The sequence below is a fragment of the Panthera tigris genome, chromosome A3 (assembly GCF_018350195.1).
Source record: "Panthera tigris isolate Pti1 chromosome A3, P.tigris_Pti1_mat1.1, whole genome shotgun sequence".
In the NCBI taxonomy this organism is placed as follows: domain Eukaryota; kingdom Metazoa; phylum Chordata; class Mammalia; order Carnivora; family Felidae; genus Panthera; species Panthera tigris.
The window spans coordinates 1,308,799-1,326,863 of record NC_056662.1 but is presented as its reverse complement, the minus strand read 5'-3'; the positions used below and the strand labels follow the sequence as shown (position 1 = coordinate 1,326,863).

The following is an 18,065-nucleotide window of genomic DNA, read 5'->3' as shown; positions in this document are numbered from 1 at the left end:
CCGAGGCTGCACTCTTCACCTGGGTCGGTAGCACCGGGCCCGCCGGCCTGTGGTGCCCCAGCCTGTCGGGGCGTCCCGCGTGCTCCCAGGGGCAGACGGACGGTTCTCGCCCTCTGCCTGCCTCTGCCCACATCTCCCCGCCTGCCCGGGCCCGGCCGGGAGGGCAGCCCAAGAGCCCCACACTGCGGCTTCCTCTGATCCTACTGAAGCAGAGCCAGTCGCGTGTCATGAATGCCTGGCATGCGCCTCAGGGGGTCGCCGTAGGCGGGGGAGAGGATGCCCTGGCTCCCGAGGAAAGGCATCTTCCCAGACGGGCTGATGATGACGGGAAAGCATCTCTGCTGAGACATTTGCACGAGAAGGAGACTCAGGTTGTTGGAGGAAAAAGCTAGGGGGACCCTCTAACCGGTGTGTGTGTGGGGGGGGACATTAGCGGCCAAGATGTCCGCGTGGGGGGGGTGTTAAAGCAGGAGACACGCCTCTGAGGTGCAGCCCCCGGGTCCACCAGAGAGGCCGAGTCAACCCCTTAGCTTCTCCCTGACTCCTCCTACCTGACACTGCTGGGTCCTCCCTCGGTGGCCCACCGTGTCCATCCCCGTGAGCACTGCCCTAATGCAGGCCACCGTGGCATCTCTCCGGGCCTGGGCCCCCCCTGGCTCCCAGGCCCTACCCATCTTGTCCCCCCACCAGCCTGTGTCTCGTGCCCACCGTGAGTCGTGTGTGTTTACCTGTCCTCCGCACTCACCTCAGTCTGTGCAGAGCACCCCGCGTACATCAGATGCTCAATAAATGCTTCTGAAGGTCAGATGGTGAGCCCAGGTGCCGGTGCATTCAGAGGACAGGATGACGGGCTGGTGAACCCAGGAGGGCGTGGGTAGACAGAAGGGAGGGCGCAGCCAGGAGGCGCCAGAATATTCCAAGAGGAGGCGCCAAGGCAGGACGTGTCCCTGCTCAAGCCTGCGGTTCCCGAGCTGGGAAGAAGCCGCTGCCTGGGGCCCGTGTCCAGGTGACAGCCCGAATCATGGGGAGGCCTGAGTCACACAGCCCAGTCCCCTTAAGCTGCCCCAGCTGCCACTGAGCTCCCGCAAGAGAAAAGAAAAGCTGATGGTCCACGAGTGGAACACTGGGGAAGTCGTGGCCCTCCGGACAGCGAGGCTTCCCTACAGCCAGTCGGCCCTCTGCCCTCGTGGGCTCGGAACACCAACAGTACCAGGCGTCCACGGCCGCGGGCAGTGGAGTCCCTCCAGCAAGCTGCCATCTTCCCGAGAACAGGAGCCGGAGACCAGGGGTATGTTGTGTGGTCCTCGAGCAGTGCCCGGCCCGGGCCGCCCTCATTCCCGAGGACCGGGGTCTTCAAGATGGACCGGCCCACCTCCCTCTTTATAGGCAGGAGACAGGCCCGGCCTGGGAACGGATGCACTCAAGTTGTCTGGCGAGACCCCAATCCGGGCCCGCCTTGCTCTGTGCTCCAGTATCTAGAAACAGGAAGCTCGGCCCTTCGCCCCCACCGCGACCCTCTCTCGCACACTCATGCACGGAGAACCGCGAGTCTCGAATCCACTGGCCAGGGCTATCTGCTGTGGCAGAGTCTGCGGCTGGAGAGGAGAAAAGCAGAGTGGGGCCGCACTCGTCACGCGCCGTGTCCTCGGGATGGAAGGAAGAAGTTCTCGGCTGCCCGCTTTGGGGTAACTGGGCGACACGCCGGCTGGCCTTCCCGCTTTGCTGAGAGCTACAGCCAGGGCCCTCGCTGGGTGGCCCTGGGCGGGAGCAGGGGCAGAGGACCCCACCACCGTTTCTGAGGTCACAGCCGTCCGGGGACAGGAGCCCCGGAGGAAGCCTGGCCGAGGGAGCGTGTGGTGTCACCGCTGGGACTTAAGCCAGGGCACAGACTCCCGTCCGGGCCCAGGAGCTGGTCAGCGTGGGAAGAAACCAGAGCCACGTTCGGGCCGAGTTGGGCTTGGGGTGTGAGTGGCCGCCCCCGGCCCTCCTCCTTCACACCGGCCACTCGGCTCTGGGTCCACCATAATCAGATTCACCTAAAGCAGGGAAAGGGCACTAATTCTATTGGGAGGAGCGGAGATGATGAGTACAGAGCAGATGTCCTCCGGAGCACAGTGGCCAAGGGGACAGTAATTCGAAATTGGGAAGGAACAGGATATTTGCTAAACTGCGCACACAATTACGTGGCAAGGAAACACAATTGTGGGGCCACACGTCCATCTGCCTGTGATGCCGGGAACACGGGGAACAGGGCGGGCGACGGCACCGAGGTGGGGACAGCCCCCAGGCCGAGCCCTGGTCCTGCACCGCTCTCCTGACCGCGTTGCCGACCGGCAGTCGGTGCTCCTGCTCGCACTCTCGGCCCCTCGGTGTGTGAGCTCCCCGCCTCTCCGAACCCCTCCCCCAGGCACAGCCGAGGGATCTGCTAAACTCCCTGGAAACCCACCCCCCACATCCGTGTGTGCCCCCCCCCACCCTGGGGTCTTGATCAAGACTGGGTCCCCAGGTTTTCCTGGCATGGAGCAGAGCCCCGACGCCTCGAACTCTGTCAAAGGCTCACGCAAAACCTCCAGAATGCTCTGTGCTGCGTGAGTTGGTCGTAATCCGTCAGAGTCGAATTAATTCCCCGCATTTAGGAAAATGCACACAAAGGGCTTAGCAAACCTGGTCAGATCGGCTCGAACCTGCGTGGTGGGGTTGGCAGGAGCCGGTTCTTACACACCGGGAGCCATCCTGCAAGACGGACTTTGTCACCGCAAGAAAAGGGTCACCATCACAGCGTGAGGGGCGGGTAGGGACAAGAGCCGGGCATACGCCACATGGGCCATGGTTTCTGTGCGTTAGGTGACCACTAAGGTTCCTGCCCTCCTTCCGCTGGGCACAAAAGTGGGGGCCGTGCCCCAGGGTCAGACTGCCACACACCCGCTCACGGCTCTGCCACGGGTCCTTGTCAAGGATTTTTAAAGCCCATTTGTTGCCACTTAACAGATGTCCCACTGATTTGAACATTCTCACGGGCTTGTTAGCCAACAGATATTTGACAACACAGCAAAGAGGCCCTCGGCCCACACCCCCCGACAGCTTGCCGCACCGTACGGATGGCTTCCGTGTGGTTTTGAGAGGTGCCGTCATAACCACGAGGCAGCTCGCCACCCCAGCTGCCGCGGGGGCTCGTGAGTCCCCAACTCTCAGCCAAGGCCGGGCCCCCGGTGCGCCTCCAGCCTGCGACCCAGGGGAGCGGCCATCCTGCTCCTTCTGGAGGATGCCTCCCCGGTCCTCAGGAAGGGGCAGGCGTCCTGGGAAAGCGATTTTCCTAATCCGATTGAGGGTCTCCCGGCAGCCCAGCTGGTGCCAGCCCTGCAGTACCGCCAGGAACAGACAGGATGTGGCTCCAGAGGAGCTCCTGTTTCTCAAGTTCACTCTCAGACTGTGGCCTCTGTGGCTCCCGCACTACAGGAGGGAGACTCCCTCCCCAGTGCAGGGCTGCCTGCAGCAGGAGCAGCGGGCGGGGCCGTGGGGAAGTGCCTCCTACACAGGTTACCGGTGCTCGCCCCCTTCTCATCGAGATAGGAAGCGTCTAGAGACGGGTGGAGTGTTCCTGATGGCCCCTGCTCCTAGCTGGCTTGGGGTCCCCACCTCAGGTCTCCCCGACTCCAGCCCACCTCCCCCACACCAGCCCCTCACCCCTGCCCCCCCCCACTCCTTGACCCCCCACCCCAGGTCTTCCCCACCCCAGGCCCCCAGTGGCACCATCGGCTTTGGTGGCACTGTCCGTGGTGCTGAACCCCCAGCCTCCTGGGCTGGAGCATCGTCTCTCACTGAGTCCCCAGTGACTTGCCCAGCCTCTTCCAGAAGTTTCAAGCCAGAGAGGAGCATGGGGACCAGAGTGGAGCTGAAGGGACATCAACGGAGAGAAATGCAGAGGTTCAGCTCTGGGAGATCACCAAGGAGTCATGATCTTTGAACTAGAAGTTGTTCTCAAAATTTTGCACTCGGGGCACCTGGGGAGCTCAGTCAGTTAAGCGTCTGACTTCGGCTCAGGTCACGATCTCACAGTTTGTGAGTTTGAGCCCCGCGTGGGGCTCTGTGCTGACAGCTCAGAGCCTGGCGCCTGCTTCGGATTCTGTGTCTCCCTCTCTGCCCCTCCCCTGCTCACTCTCTGTCTCCAAAATAAAATTTTTAAAAAATTTCTTTAATTTGCACTGACCCAAAAACAGCATCCTCTCTGGGCAGTTGAGGGCAAGCCACATGCCCAGAGAAGCTTCCCGTGTGAGGATGAGGTCCCGCACCCTGGTGTGGCTCTTGCCCATACAAATGGATGCTTCATCTTCCTTTCATCTGCTGCCTGCCTGTAAGACGTCCCGTGACATGGGAGGTGGGCACTCCAGCTGTGAGTCAGACTGGGTCCGGGCTCACAGCTGGGTCTGGGTTGCTTCTTCGATTAGGTGTGAATACTGACAGCTTCTGCCTTGTTAATTTGACATGTGTATTCAGTGAAGTGCAGGCAGGGCTCCGAGCATGCTCTCTGGCTCATGGAAAGCATCCCGCTCATGCTTAGCTAAAGTCTATGTATCGAGAAAGGGGAAGTTAGAGGCCCTCAAAATGTACTTTCTACATTGAGCCAGAGTCTGCCTATTAGGGCCGTCGTGGCGGGATGGGCTGTGTCGGATAGGCCGACACCTGCAGCCGGAAGCGGGCGAGCTAAGCCCCAGGCGGCACCCAGTGCCTGGGGCCCTCCTCCCCGTGCTGGCCTTTCAAACACTAACCGTGACTCGCATGGCCCCTCCAGGTCACGTGCCGTGTCCTCTGCCCTGGTCCTCCACCTGTCCCACCAAAGCCCAGGCCTGTGGCCAGCACTGACCCACAGAGCGGTGTGCAGCTCCGTGGTGCCCTGTCTTGTTCTCTAGACACTGGTCCGTGTCTGTGTGTCCCTGCTGGGTGGCAGATATTGGAACTCCAGGTCCCAGCAGCATCTAGAGCGCCGGGGTGCTTGTCAGACGAGGGATGGGAAACCCTGGGCTGTGTCACCTTGCAAGCCCCTTTTCTTACCTTTGGCCCACGCCTGGAACGGGGACATAGCCGCTGAGATGTGGTCCCTTAGGCCCCTCACGCTTCCCGGTCCTGGGGAGGCGGGGTGACACGTGTGATTTTCATGTAACCAACGGGGCAAGGGACACACACGCAGGAGAAGCAGACCAAGTGTGCCCTTATTCCATCCCTGTGCCCTCGATCCAGGAGGACATGACAGGAGCCTCCCAGCTCCCCAGGCCCTCCCCGCCCATGTCGGCCTCTGCTGGGTTTCCCTCCTGGGGACGCCAGTGTGGAGCTGTCTCCTTACTCCACCTGGCTGCTCTGTGCTTGCTTTTTTCACCTGTCACCCTGGAGCATCCAGTCCGCCTCATTCCCGATGTCAACAGGGTGCCCCGTGGTGTGGACGCGTCGTAACTTATCAACCAGCCCAGATGGTGTTGTTCCTGGATTTTTGCTTTTCGAGCGAGGCTGCGCTGAGGGACGGTGGCACACCGGGACTCTGGATGACCCACCTTGGCCGTCCCCGCCCTCAGCAGCCGTGGCTGTCCCAGTGGAGAGTCGCGGGCCACACTTGCTGGGTCTGAGGGACGTTCTTTCCACTGGAGTCTGACCTGGAAGTTGGCAGGGGCCACCCCTGTGAGCCTGGGCCGGGCTGGGGCTGCTCATCTGCTGGGGAGGGGGTCCTCTTCCAGGCACCGAGGAGGCCCCAGCGGTCTCTACGGTGGAGAGTTTGGGCGAGAAGCCGCACCTCTGGGTTTTGCGAACGACCCGACCCTGCTTTGTGCCTTTCCACTCACCGCAGGCTGCTAGTTGAGCCTTGAAGCAGTGTGAGCCCGGGGGCCATCTCTCTCTCTAAACACGTGGGATTAAGTAGAGAGGCTTGGGCCCCAGTGCAGAACAAAAGAAGGGAGGAGTGAGACTAGGCCCTTTGAAAGGGGAAGGAGAGGGGTCTCAGTGGAGAACCCCCTGGTTGACCGAGGGCCTGGAGGCGGGCCGGGCTGCCCGCATCCACGGTGGTGCCTCTCAAAGGCTGGCAGGCCTGCCGTGTGCACCCCCCCCCCCCCGGGACTGGGCGCCGGCCCTGCCTCCCAGGGAGACCTCTGTCCCTAGATGCACACCTCCTTTTTATTGCTCAACGTTCCGCTCCACCTCCCTCACGAGATTACAAGTGCTGGGGGGCAGACACCAGCCCCGAGTCCTCGGACAGGACTGGCGGTGACAGCGCCTCAGAGCGTCCTGGCTCCGTCCCCAAGCGGGTCCCCCAGTAACATCCTGGGCGCCACTGAGTATGGACCGTGCTCTCAGCCCTGAGCTGAGCACTCTTACTGTCCCCCTTGCAGAAGTGAGAAAGCTAAGGCTGAGAGGCCATTCTGGAACCGCCCAAATCCGTAGCCAGCCAGCCAGCGCACCACCAGGGGTGTCTGAGGCCAAGGTCAAACCCCCCACTCCCTCCCTTTTCCCCTCCCCACCCCCAACCCTTGCTTCCTGGAGGCCCTGCCCGCCTCAGGGCTTTCCAACTCCGGCCAGGGCTGCAGAGCCCAGAGGCAGGGGACCGAGGGAGGCGGGGAGGCAGCTCAACTTGTGGCCTGTTGCTCAGAAGACCTGACCTCCCCGAAGCAGGCTGGCCGCTGTGGCCAGACCTCGCCCAGCGGTCAGTCGGGGCCACGGGGGAGGGCGCTCAACCACCTCGTCAGGGACGGAGGACAGGCTCTGGGAGGGAGGTGCTGGGCTGACAAAGCCAGGACCTGGGCCTCTGGAGGCTCCCGCTGGGCAGTCTGCTTCCTGCCGGCCTCTTGGGTCCAGCTCGAAGCTGCCACAGTCCACGGGGAGACTGAGGCAGGATGGCCGGGGCTGGGGTTACGGGAACGTCTGGAGGCGCGGTGGGACAGGAATTTCTCCGAGGGCTGAGAGAATTGATTTTTTTCCATCATTCTTTTTTTTTTTAATAGCAGTGCCTGAACTTTATTTTTGAAATTCCCTCAGTTTCGTACCGTCTTGTGGCTCTCCTTTCTGGGTTTTAATCTTTGCTCCATCTGGATTTGTTTTTTTGGTGTGGGATCTCCATGAGTTAGGGTACACGTTTCGGGAACCAGTTCAGATTGTCCTAAGGGGAATAAGGAAATACTTATTTTGCTGAAGAAAAACTGAGAGGCTGGGAGCAGTGGCTGCAAACGGCGGCTGTAGGAGCTCCAGCGAGGCCGGGCGGCGCCCCCCCGCATCTTCCCCCACCCCTGCCCCAGGTCCCTCCTGAACAAGAGGCCTGGGGTCGGCTCTCACCAGATACGTGTAAATGGTGCAGGGCTGCGGAAACGGCCTGCATTTGTCCAGGGAGGGCCCACCTAGAGCTTTAGGGATGCGCCGACTGGACGACTGGATGGACCTGGAGGGTGGGCAGTTGCAGGGAGGCAGAGGGGAGGGGCCCGGGGAAGGGGGCGGAGACAGCAGGCCCTGAGGGTCCAGTCTCCTGGCTTTGCAGGCGGCCGCCCTCCTGCCCCCTCTCCCTGACATGCTGCCCTCTTTACCCAGCACCACGCTTTGCCTCACTGGGCGCCATTTCTGGCCCGTCTCCACTGCACTGGTCTCCGCGTCCACCCTTCCCCCTGTGCCAGAGTGTCCACACCAAGTCTCTCTCGTGGGTCAGTATTTGGTAAGTGGGTGGTAGGCTGCCGCCTCCCTGCCCGGTACTGACCCATCGCTCTTCCTTTCTAGAGCTTTCCTGGCCATTCTTAGATGACGTGTTTCGATTTGCATTTTAGCATCAGCCTGTCTGTTCCCAAGTCTTACGTCTTGTTGGGATAAATGCCTAGACCAGGCACGGCGTCCACACCTGCACCTACCTGTCTGGGGTGGCCCTGGCTTCCCTCGCCTGGCCTCCTTGCCTTCCTGGGAAGACATTTACAGTGTTCCCGGAGACTCTGCACCAGGCTTATGAGAGGTGCTTCTGTTCACTCGTTGTCAGCGGGTAGTCCGCCTCGGGCCCCCGTTCCTTGCTGTGAGCTTTGACAAGAGAAGGCAAGCCCCCAGAGCCAGGCGTGCCCCCCAGTGCCTCCGCAATCCAGATCGATGCCCACCTCCAGGCTGCAGGGGTGGGGGATGCCGAGGAGAGGCATTCCGGCCCCTGGAAGTCAGGGCTGGCCCAAGCCTCTGACCGGGGCGGGCCTGCAGGGTGAGGCCCCCTCTCCTCGCTGCAGACCTCAGGATCAAGGGGAACCGCAGCGGGCCTCACACCAGACCTCCTAACCCACCAGGCAGGGCCCTGGCCCCTGCCCGTGGCCCCCACCTGCCCTCCGAGGCAGCGGTCCCTACTGCCTGTGCTCGGCGAGGTATGGTATCTTAAATGTTTTGACATTTAAAATCTGTGTTGGATACGTTTGTTCTGTTTAAATAATACCGGGCTGCGATGACTCACAGGGAATTAGTTTGTCTCCTGGGCCCAGACACAGCGTCCTCCTGCACCCCTGCCCAGCCCGCAGCCCAGCAGGAGCTTCAGAAGCCTTCCCGGAGCCGCCCCGCCGCACGCCAACAGCGTCCTCACCAAGGGAGTTGGGATGGGGCCCCATCTCGGGCCTCCCGAGCTCTGAGGACGTGGGGGAGAAGGGTGCCTGGTGGAGGGGCTGTCAGGAGCCCCGGGCCGGCAGTGAGTGATGGGCACTGGGGCCAGCGTGTGGGAGAGGCCCTCCCGAGGGCCCATTCACCCTAGTCTAGCGGAGCTTTGTTCAGATGGCACTGAGGTCTCCTCCGGCCACCGCCTCCTGGAGGCCCTCTCCATCTCCCAGGTGGGTTCTGGAACACTGTGTGGGTGGGCAGGGCCTCTGGAGACTTCAGCCAGCGCCCTCAAGAGAGCAGGCGTGTGAGCCTGCCCCGCTCTGGACAGACGCCTGACCGCCAAGAGGGCCGTGGAGCAAAGCTGCCAACGTCCCCATCTGGGAACCTCTGGCATTTCTTGGTGGCCACTGGTCCCCCCGTCCCCTGCTTGCATGAGCAGGACAGAGGTGCAGACACCATGTCTGCGTATCGTGGAGGACCCTTAGCTCTGCTCTCAAGGGCTGCGGGCAAACCGAGTTAGGAGGTAGCAGGGGTGCAGCCCGGGGTCCAGGGAACCCCGGGCGCAGACGCCCTGGAACTCCCCAGAGGGATTGCAGCTGCCCGGCAGAGCCAGGCACAACCAAAAGCTTTTTTGAACGTGAAGTTCAAAACGAACATTCGGAGCAGCCGACCACGGACAGACCCGCTGTGGCATCTTGAGGGCGAGGCCACGTGGGGGAGCAAGGGGCGCCAGACAACAGGAGCGCTCGGGAAGAATAAAAAGCCACGCGTGGATTTATACCGCTCGAGGCTGCTATGCTGCTGCCCTGGGAGGCGGTGGCCGCGTTAGGTCCAGCTCCATGGGAGACCCGTTCCCTGCTGCCCACCAGGGCCACCCCTGCAAGGTGGCTGCGAATGTCCGTCTCAGCCTGGTGTCCCGGCAAGGCCAGACTCGGGCTTGTACAGGTCCAGCCCCTGTCTGTGGCTCAGTTTCCCCAGGTGCAAAGGACACGGAAGTTAGAGGGGCCAGTAAGAAGCACTTTTCATGCATGGAGAGGCGGCGGGGGACGGGGGGGCTGGGCTCAGCCTTCCTGGAGGGGCAGCGCCATGCTCAGGGATGTACCCATGACATGTTGTGTCCAGAGCTGGAAACAGAGAGCCCCAGCCCTTCACCGCGACCAGGGCACACCACACTGTCTACAGGCTGAACCCCATGCAGAGTGGCTCCCTGAGATGGCAAAGACTCCGTGACCGCTCTCTGAGCCAGGAGTGGGTGGGAAACGGGCAGGAAGTGGGGGGTATGTCTACAAGCCTGACGCAAAAGACCAAGCACCTTCCACACTCCAGGCCTCAGACCCCCAGCCGGAGGGACAGGCACCAGGGCGGGCAGCGTCCCCTGCACGCCAGCCTGATGGCTGTCCTGCTCTGTCCCTGCAGGTTAACACCTTCATGTCCTTCGTGTTCCCCATGGTGGTCATCTCCGTCCTGAACACCATCATCGCCAACAAGCTGACCATCATGGTCAGCCAGGCATCTGAGCAAGGCCAGGTGTGCACAGTTGGGGACCAACACAGCTCATTCAACATGTCCATCGAGCCTGGCAGGGTCCAGGCCCTGCGGCACGGCGTTCGGGTCTTACGTACGTAACTGCCGGGCCCTTTGGGGGATGGGCCGGGTGGCAGCAAGGGGCTGGCAGAGCTGTGAGCCTCACACTGCCAAACAGGGCAAAGTTTAAGACCCGGGAAACGGAGCAGTCCGAGCTGAGACTCAAGGGTCAGCCCCAGCCAGGGGTTGGTGCTCTTAACTCCACTCCTCTACCTGTTCATCTGCCCGTCCACCCATCCCTCCAGCCATCCACACATCCATCCACACATTCATCCATCCCTCCATCCACCCACCAGCCATCTCTCCATCCATCCACACATCCATCCATCCCTCCATCCGTCCACCCATCCATCCCTCCATCCATCCACACATTCATCCATCCATCCATCCATCCATCCATCCATCCATCCATTCATCCATCCATCAATCCATCCATCCCCCCACCCATCCATCCACCCATCCATCCCTCCAGCCATCTACACGTTCATCCGTCCATCCGTCCACCCACCCACCCATCCATCCCTCCATCCATCCACACATCCATCCATCCATCCATCCATCCATCCGTCTGTCCGTCCATCCGTCTGTCCGTCCGTCCATCCATCCATCCGTCCCCCCACCCATCCATCTCCCCACCCACCTATCCATCCCTCCAGCCATCCACACGTTCATCCGTCCATCTGTCCACCCACCCACCCATCCATCCCTCCAGCCATCCATACATTCATCCATCCATCCATCCATCCATCCATCCATCCATCCCCCCACCCACCCATCCGTCCACCAATCCATCCCTCCAGCCATCCACACGTTCATCCGTCCATCTGTCTGTCCATCCATCCATCCATCCATCCCCCCACCCACCCATCCGTCCACCAATCCATCCTTCCAGCCATCCACACGTTCATCCGTCCATCTGTCTGTCCATCCATCCATCCATCCATCCCCCCACCCACCCAATCCGTCCACCAATCCATCCCTCCAGCCATCCACACGTTCATCCGTCCATCCGTCCACCCACCCACCCATCCATCCCTCCATCCATCCATCCGTCTGTCCGTCCATCCGTCTGTCCGTCCGTCCATCCATCCATCCATCCCCCCACCCATCCATCTCCCCACCCACCTATCCATCCCTCCAGCCATCCACACGTTCATCCGTCCATCTGTCCACCCACCCACCCATCCATCCCTCCAGCCATCCATACATTCATCCATCCATCCATCCATCCATCCATCCATCCATCCATCCCCCCACCCACCCATCCGTCCACCAATCCATCCCTCCAGCCATCCACACATTCATCCGTCCATCTGTCCGTCCATCCATCCATCCATCCATCCATCCCCCCACCCACCCATCCGTCCACCAATCCATCCCTCCAGCCATCCACACGTTCATCCGTCCATCTGTCCACCCACCCACCCATCCATCCCTCCATCCATCCACACATCCATCCATCCATCCATCCATCCCCCCACCCATCCATCCCCCACCCACCCATCCATCCATCCACCCATCCATCCCTCTAGCCATCCACACGTTCATCCGTCCACCCACCCATCCATCCCTCCATCCATCCACACATCCATCCCTCCATCCATCCACACATCCATCCATCCATCCATCCATCCATCCATCCATCCATCCCCTCACCCATCCACCCACCCACCCATCCACCCAGCCGTCCACCCAGCCGTCCACCCATCCCTCCAGCCATCCACACATCCATCCACACATTCATCCATCCATCCACACATTCATCCATCCATCCACACATTCATCCATCCATCCATCCATCCATCCATCCCCCCACCCATCCGTCCACCCACCCACCCATCCGTCCACCCACCCACCCATCCGTCCACCCATCCATCCCTCCAGCCATCCACACATCCATCTGTCCATCCACCCACCCCACCCACCCACCTGTCCACCCGGCCGTTCACCCATCCCTCCAGCCATCCACACATCCATCCCTCCATCTGTCCACCCATCTGTCTGATCACTCATCCACTCGCCAATTCAATTCGCTCAGTCCCTGAGCACGTCTCCGGGTCAGGCAGCTCGCTCACACAGTCATCGAGCAGCAGAGGTGGGGTTATCACGTGCTGTCAGGTGCCAGGCAAAGAGGCCTGAAGAGCAGCGCCCCTGCACAGTGACCCACATTCTAGGAATCCTGAAGACCAACCCCTACAAAGGTCCCAAGCCAGCCTCCGTCACAGGAGAGCCCTGGGTGGAGCTTATACTCATGTGGGTGTGGGGCTCCTTATGTGGGATGCCATGAGGGTGTCTCCTGTGCCCAGAGGTGGCCTCCTTGCGGAGAGTTCTTTCTTCAAACACCCGCCTCCCCCGCCGTGCTCTGCTGAAGGCAGCCCCACCCTACCCAACCCCCCACCCTGACCACCTACCTGTGCCTCCCCCCAGCCCAGCAGCCTTCCCAATTGCTGTCACCCTCACCCCAGCAGACAGGCCTCTGGGCCTCTGCCCCAGGCCACCTGTCCCTCAGAGGCCCCTGGTTCTTAGAAGAAAGAGGTCCAGAGTGTCATAATATATGACGGTTAAATGTTAAACGGTCTAGTGACCACTGAAATGTGGCAACATATTTAAAAAGTAAAAAGACATAGATGAAATTAATTTTAGTAATCCATTAGGTTTAGTATTTCCAAAGTATTGCCCTTTCAGCATTGATCATCGCAATAGTATCGATGAGAGAGTTACTCAGCTCACAGTCACCTCATGTCCAGTGAGCAGCACGCTGTGTCCAGTGGTCAGGGTCCCAGCATTTGCTTCCGCCCTGTCAGGGTCAGGCTTCCCAGAATAGCCCCATGCCACCAACCCTTTTCCTACTGCTGCCAGTAGGACAGCCCTCCCCTCGGGGGGCTTCCCTCAGGCCCGGGTCTCCGGGGCCCCAAACCGAGCACCTCTTGAAGTTGTGCCCAAGTCCCGGGATGGGGATGTGCTGTCTCGGGGACCGCGCTCCTCTGTGCACCGGGCCAGCCAGCCCCGGGTTTTCCCTAGCGGTTGGCTTTTCTGTCGCTCCCTTTTTAATTACAGAAAAACGCACATAGCATACGATTTACCGTCTCGACCATTTCTAAGTGTCCGTTCGGTGATATTTCGTACATTCATCACACTGTGTGGCCGTCGCCACCATCCACCTCCAGAATGTGTTCACCTTACAAACCGAGACTCTGCCCCCACCCGCCCCTTCCCCCAGCCCCTGACAACTGCCACCTCCTCTGTCTCTGAATTCGACTACTCTCGGGGCCCCATGGGAGTGGAATCGTTGTGTTTTGGTGTCTGACTTATTGCACCGAGCACAACGTCCTTAAGGCTCAGGCTGCGGCACCAGTTGGACTTCCCTCTTCTTAGGGCTGAGTGATATTCCATCATCTGTTGGCGGACACTCGGGTTGCCCCACCTTGTGGCCGTTGTAAGTGGTGCTGCTGGTGTACAAACGTCTGCTCGGGGCCCTGATTTCGGTTCTTTGGGGAACACCCTCAGGAGTAGAATTGCCGGGTCCTGGGGTACTTCTGTTTTTAACGTCTTGAAGGATTGCCATGCTGTTTCCCAAAGTAGGCGTGCCATTTTACGTTCCCGCCAACAGCGCAGACGGGTTCTAATTTCTCCACATCCTCACCAAAAATCGCTATTTTCTGAGGGCTTTTTTCTTTAAGAGTAGCCATCCCGGGCATGCTGGGATCTTACTATAGTTTGGGACTGCGTTTCCCTAATGATGAGTGATGTTGAGCAGTTTTTCATGTGCCGATTAACCATCTGTGTGTCTTCTTTGGAGAAATGTCTACTCAAGCCCTTTGCCCATTTTTAAATGTTTAATCGGGTGGTTTGATTTTTGCTGTTGAAGTTTAGTTCTCTGAGTATGCTGGATATTAATCCCTGAGCAGATATGCTAGGTAAATACCTTCTCCCATTCTGTGTGCTACCTTTTCATCCTGTTGACTGTGTCCTTTGATCCCATATCCAAGAAATCCCTGCCAAGTTAAACATCGTCAGGTTTGCGCCCTCTGCTTCTCCTAAGAATTTGGGACTCATAGTTCTTACTACCTTCAGGTCTTTGATCCACTTTGAGCTAATCGTGTATAGGGCGTGAGGTAGGGGTCTTCTGCACGTGGCTGCCCGTTTCCCTGACACCGTTTGTCGAAGAGACCATCCTCTCAATGGTCCTGTCCTGGCAGCCTCATAGGGAGTCATTTGACCATATCCGTGAGGCTTGTTTCTGGGCTCTCTTTCTATCCCATGGTCTCTATGTCTGTCTTTAAGCCAGTGTCACACTGTTTTCATTACTGTGGGTTCATGGTAGGTTTTGAGATCAGGACGCAAAAGCCCTCCATCTTTGTTCTTCCCCAAACCGTTTCTGGGGTCCCTCGAGACTCCGCGTGAATCTTAAGATGGGTTTTCCTGTTTCTGCAAAACAAAATGTCGTCAGGATGCTGAGAGAGCTTGCCCTGAGTCTGCACTTTTACAAGTGTTAGGTCTCCTGCGCACATAACAGGACACGGCCCTTCACCCCACGGAGACCCACCTCTCTCTGTGTCTCAGGGGCAGTGGTCATCGCCTTCGTGGTCTGCTGGCTGCCCTACCACGTCCGGCGTCTCATGTTCTGCTACATTTCAGACACGCAGTGGACCCCGTGAGTACCAGGAGGGGGTGGGGCTCGGGCTGGGAGAAGCTCCCACAGCAGATGGGCATGGCGAGGGCGGGGGGGGGGGTGGTGCTGAGCAGAGCAGCTCAGGACAAGGGTGCCGGTCACATCCCCACACGTCCTTGGTGTGGCTGTGACCGGGCCGGGGGAAGGACGAAGTTCACAGAGGGACAGGTGCCCGGGAGCAGGTAGCAGCAGAGAAGGAAAGCAGACCCTAAGCGAGCGGGCACGAGACAAGTTGAGAGATCTAGACAGAGACAAGGAAGGGCCGGCCCTGCTGGATGTGGGAGGGGGGCTGGGCCACCACAGGCTGGCTGAGCTGCCAGGAGCACCCCCGGGACTCAGGGGGAGCCACAGCCACGGGACACACGGCAAAACCAGCAGAAGGAAGATCTGGGGGAGGAGTCCGGGAGGCCGTGTAGAAGCTTCCAGAAAGCCCTCCCCTGAGGGCGAGGTACACTGCCGCCCAGGAGGCCGGAAGGGGTTCCCGCCCTGGCTGTTGGGTTGAGGCCGGGGCGCAGCCGAGCCCCGCAGCCCAGCTGTGCTGGGACCCCGCCAGCGGAAGGGCAGGTGTGTCGCGGGGAGCGCTGGAGGCGGCCGGGCGGGTCGGCCGCACCCCCCAGGGAGGACGGCCCCAGCCCAGCTCGGCGGGGGTGTGGCCACGACGTCCGGCTTCTCGAGACAAGCCGGAGTCCTGGAACTTACCACGGAATGTCCCCGTGTCACAAATTGACAAGGCGTTTTCTAAACGTCTGTCCCGAGCCACCGCCCGAGCCCGCGCTCCCGCCGGCCGGGGGGCTGCCAGGCCCCACCCCCGCGTGGGGGCCGCGGGGTCTGAGCGCCCGGCCCTCGCCCCTCCCTTCCAGGTTCCTCTACGACTTTTACCACTACTTCTACATGCTGACCAACGCCCTCTTCTACATCAGCTCCGCCATCAACCCCATCCTGTACAACCTGGTCTCCGCCAACTTCCGCCAGGCCTTCCTGTCCACCCTGGCCTGCCTCTGTCCCCTGTGGGGGCGCAGGAGGAAGAGGCCAGCCTTCTCCAGGAGGACCAACAGTGTGTCCAGCAACCACACGTTCTCTAGCAACGTCACCCGGGAAACGCTGTACTAGGCGGGTGGGGCCCCGCCGCTCGGCAGCCCCCCCCACCCCACCCCTGGGGCGGCGGAGGGGTCCGCCGAGGCCCGGGGCCCCACTTCTTTCAGCTTCTCCCTCAGCCCGCCCCACCCCTCCCTCCTCTCCTCTTTGAACGCCACGGAGAGATTGTTCCTCTCCCGGATCCAGAAAGGGCCTGTAATGAGGACAAATTAGTGCTGGGTGAAAGGCAGACTTCTTTGTTCCCAGACGGCTGTGTGTTGAGGGTGGACAGAAATGAAAGGCACGGGTCGGGCCAGGCGGGCGTTGGGGGCGGCAGTGCCTCTGGCGGGGGGTGGGGGGGTGGGTGTTGGAAGAGGCCGGCCGAGGTCCTGGCGCCCCGGGGGAGCGAGGAGAGGACCCTTACCCTCCTCTGGTACAGCAGGCAGCCAGACGGCCCCCCTCCAAGGGCGACTCCCGGGAAGCTTCCCTGTGTCCCCACAGACCACCTGGGGGTCGGGGTGCCGGGCATCGGCCGGACCCGGGCCTCCCCCTCCTCTCCCGCCTCCTCGCCAAAGCAGTGGGCTCCACAGGGATGCCAGCCGCTGGGGGGATGCCCTGGAAGTCCTCTTGGCTTGGCGGAGGCAAGGCCGGCTCGGCGGAGTCTTGTCTCCACACCCCCCTGCCCCGGGCCAGGCCAGGGACGGCCCGCGTGCTCTTGTCCGCTGTGCGGGTGAGCTCCCGCTGCCCAGCTCTGAGCTGCTTCGGGGTCGGCTCCCTGGAGTGGAGGGCAGCTGGCCGGGTCCCAGAGAGACGCCAGTTCTGGGGACTCGGCCACAGGTGAGGACAGGGAGCCGTGAGTACAGCCAGCCCGCCGGCCAGCGTCGTCCGTCACAGCCAGCCAGCAGCAGCCCCGGCTCCGGGGACCCAGAGGGGCAGGCGCCTCCTTGGTCTGGAAGAGCCGGTCTCCAGGCAGGGTGGCCTGCTCCCAGCTTTGGCCGGTCCCCGAGCCAAAGGAGACAGTGGCAGAAGTGCCTGGAAAGAGAGGTACAGGCTTTTTAAAAGCCCAGGTTCTCCCTGGGCTCAGGAGCGTATTTGGCCTGAAGGGAGACCGTTGGGCCGGCCAGCGGCTGGGAGCAGCCCTGACTCGGGACTCAGGAGGCCTGGTCCCTGTCCTGGGTGACCAGGGCTCGGTGTCCCACCCACGAAAATGACAAGGTGGATGGGAGGATGTCGATGGACGCCCCGCTACGAACCGTGTCCTGCTTAAACTCCACGGGGTCCTTCTCCGTTCACCAGGGACAGCTCCAGGGGGCAGGGGGAGGAGGTCAGCCCACAGCCGGCCCCGTGACCCAGGGGCCACCCACGCAGGGGCCGAAGCCAGCCCAGACCTGGCCCACAGCGTCTGCTCTGGGCGGGTGAGCAGGGCGGCTGGGCCCGGGCGGTGGGCGCCGGGACGAGGGCCTGGACCCTCGCTGGCGCTCCGCGCCTCGGGCACGGGTCCTCGCGCCCCGGCTCAGCCGCCTGACAAATGGGTGGGGCCGTTCCTCCCTCTCGGCCGGGACTCACGCGACCGTCTCGGCGGGGCCCAGCCCAGGATGGACGGATGGGACGGTTCCCCGGGGTGGGGGCGGAGTCAACGCAGGTGGGCCCCCCCCCCCACCACCCCGCAGCCTCCGAGTCGCAGCGGGGGCGGGGTCTGTGCGCAGCCCCAAGTCTGTCCGACTCTCAAGGACCCCGCCTTCCCGTGTGCGCACTTCGTGGAGGTAGAGACGCAGCCGCGCAGCCGGCCCCCCCTCCCCGTGCCGTCCAGCCCCGTGGAGTCAGCTCCTGGCCACGTCACACCGGAGCTCCCGAAGCCGGTGTCAGAGAACAGTGTCCGGTGTGACTGGTCAGCAGTGATGCCGAAACCCCGCCGACGGCTCAAGCGCCCCCCCCCCCGCCCCGCCCTGCCCCCGCCCCCGCCCCCGCCCCCGTGACGTAATCGGCAAGAACAAAGCCCCTGAGCCTCTCAATAAAGGAGACAGTGGCCCCCGTGGCTGGGACTCTCATGTCCAGGGGCCAGCGGGCCCACATCTGTTCATCCCCTCATTCGTTTGTTCACCGGGCGTTTTCTGACTCGGGGGACAACCCTCCACTGGGGCCCTCGGACCAAAACCGC

General features: G+C 61.5%; 1 protein-coding gene across 1 annotated transcript in view; it reads left to right on the top strand.

Moving 5' to 3' along the window:
- The window catches only part of NTSR1 (neurotensin receptor 1), a 46,228-nt gene extending 29,840 nt beyond the window's left edge, over positions 1-16,388 (top strand). The window contains exons 2-4 of the mRNA XM_042979972.1: positions 9,994-10,195; positions 14,725-14,815; positions 15,694-16,388. Coding sequence (XP_042835906.1) covers positions 9,994-10,195; positions 14,725-14,815; positions 15,694-15,943 — 543 coding nt within the window. The 3' untranslated portion in view covers positions 15,944-16,388. The remainder of the gene's footprint in view (positions 1-9,993; positions 10,196-14,724; positions 14,816-15,693) is intronic.
- The last annotated feature ends 1,677 nt before the right edge of the window (positions 16,389-18,065 follow it).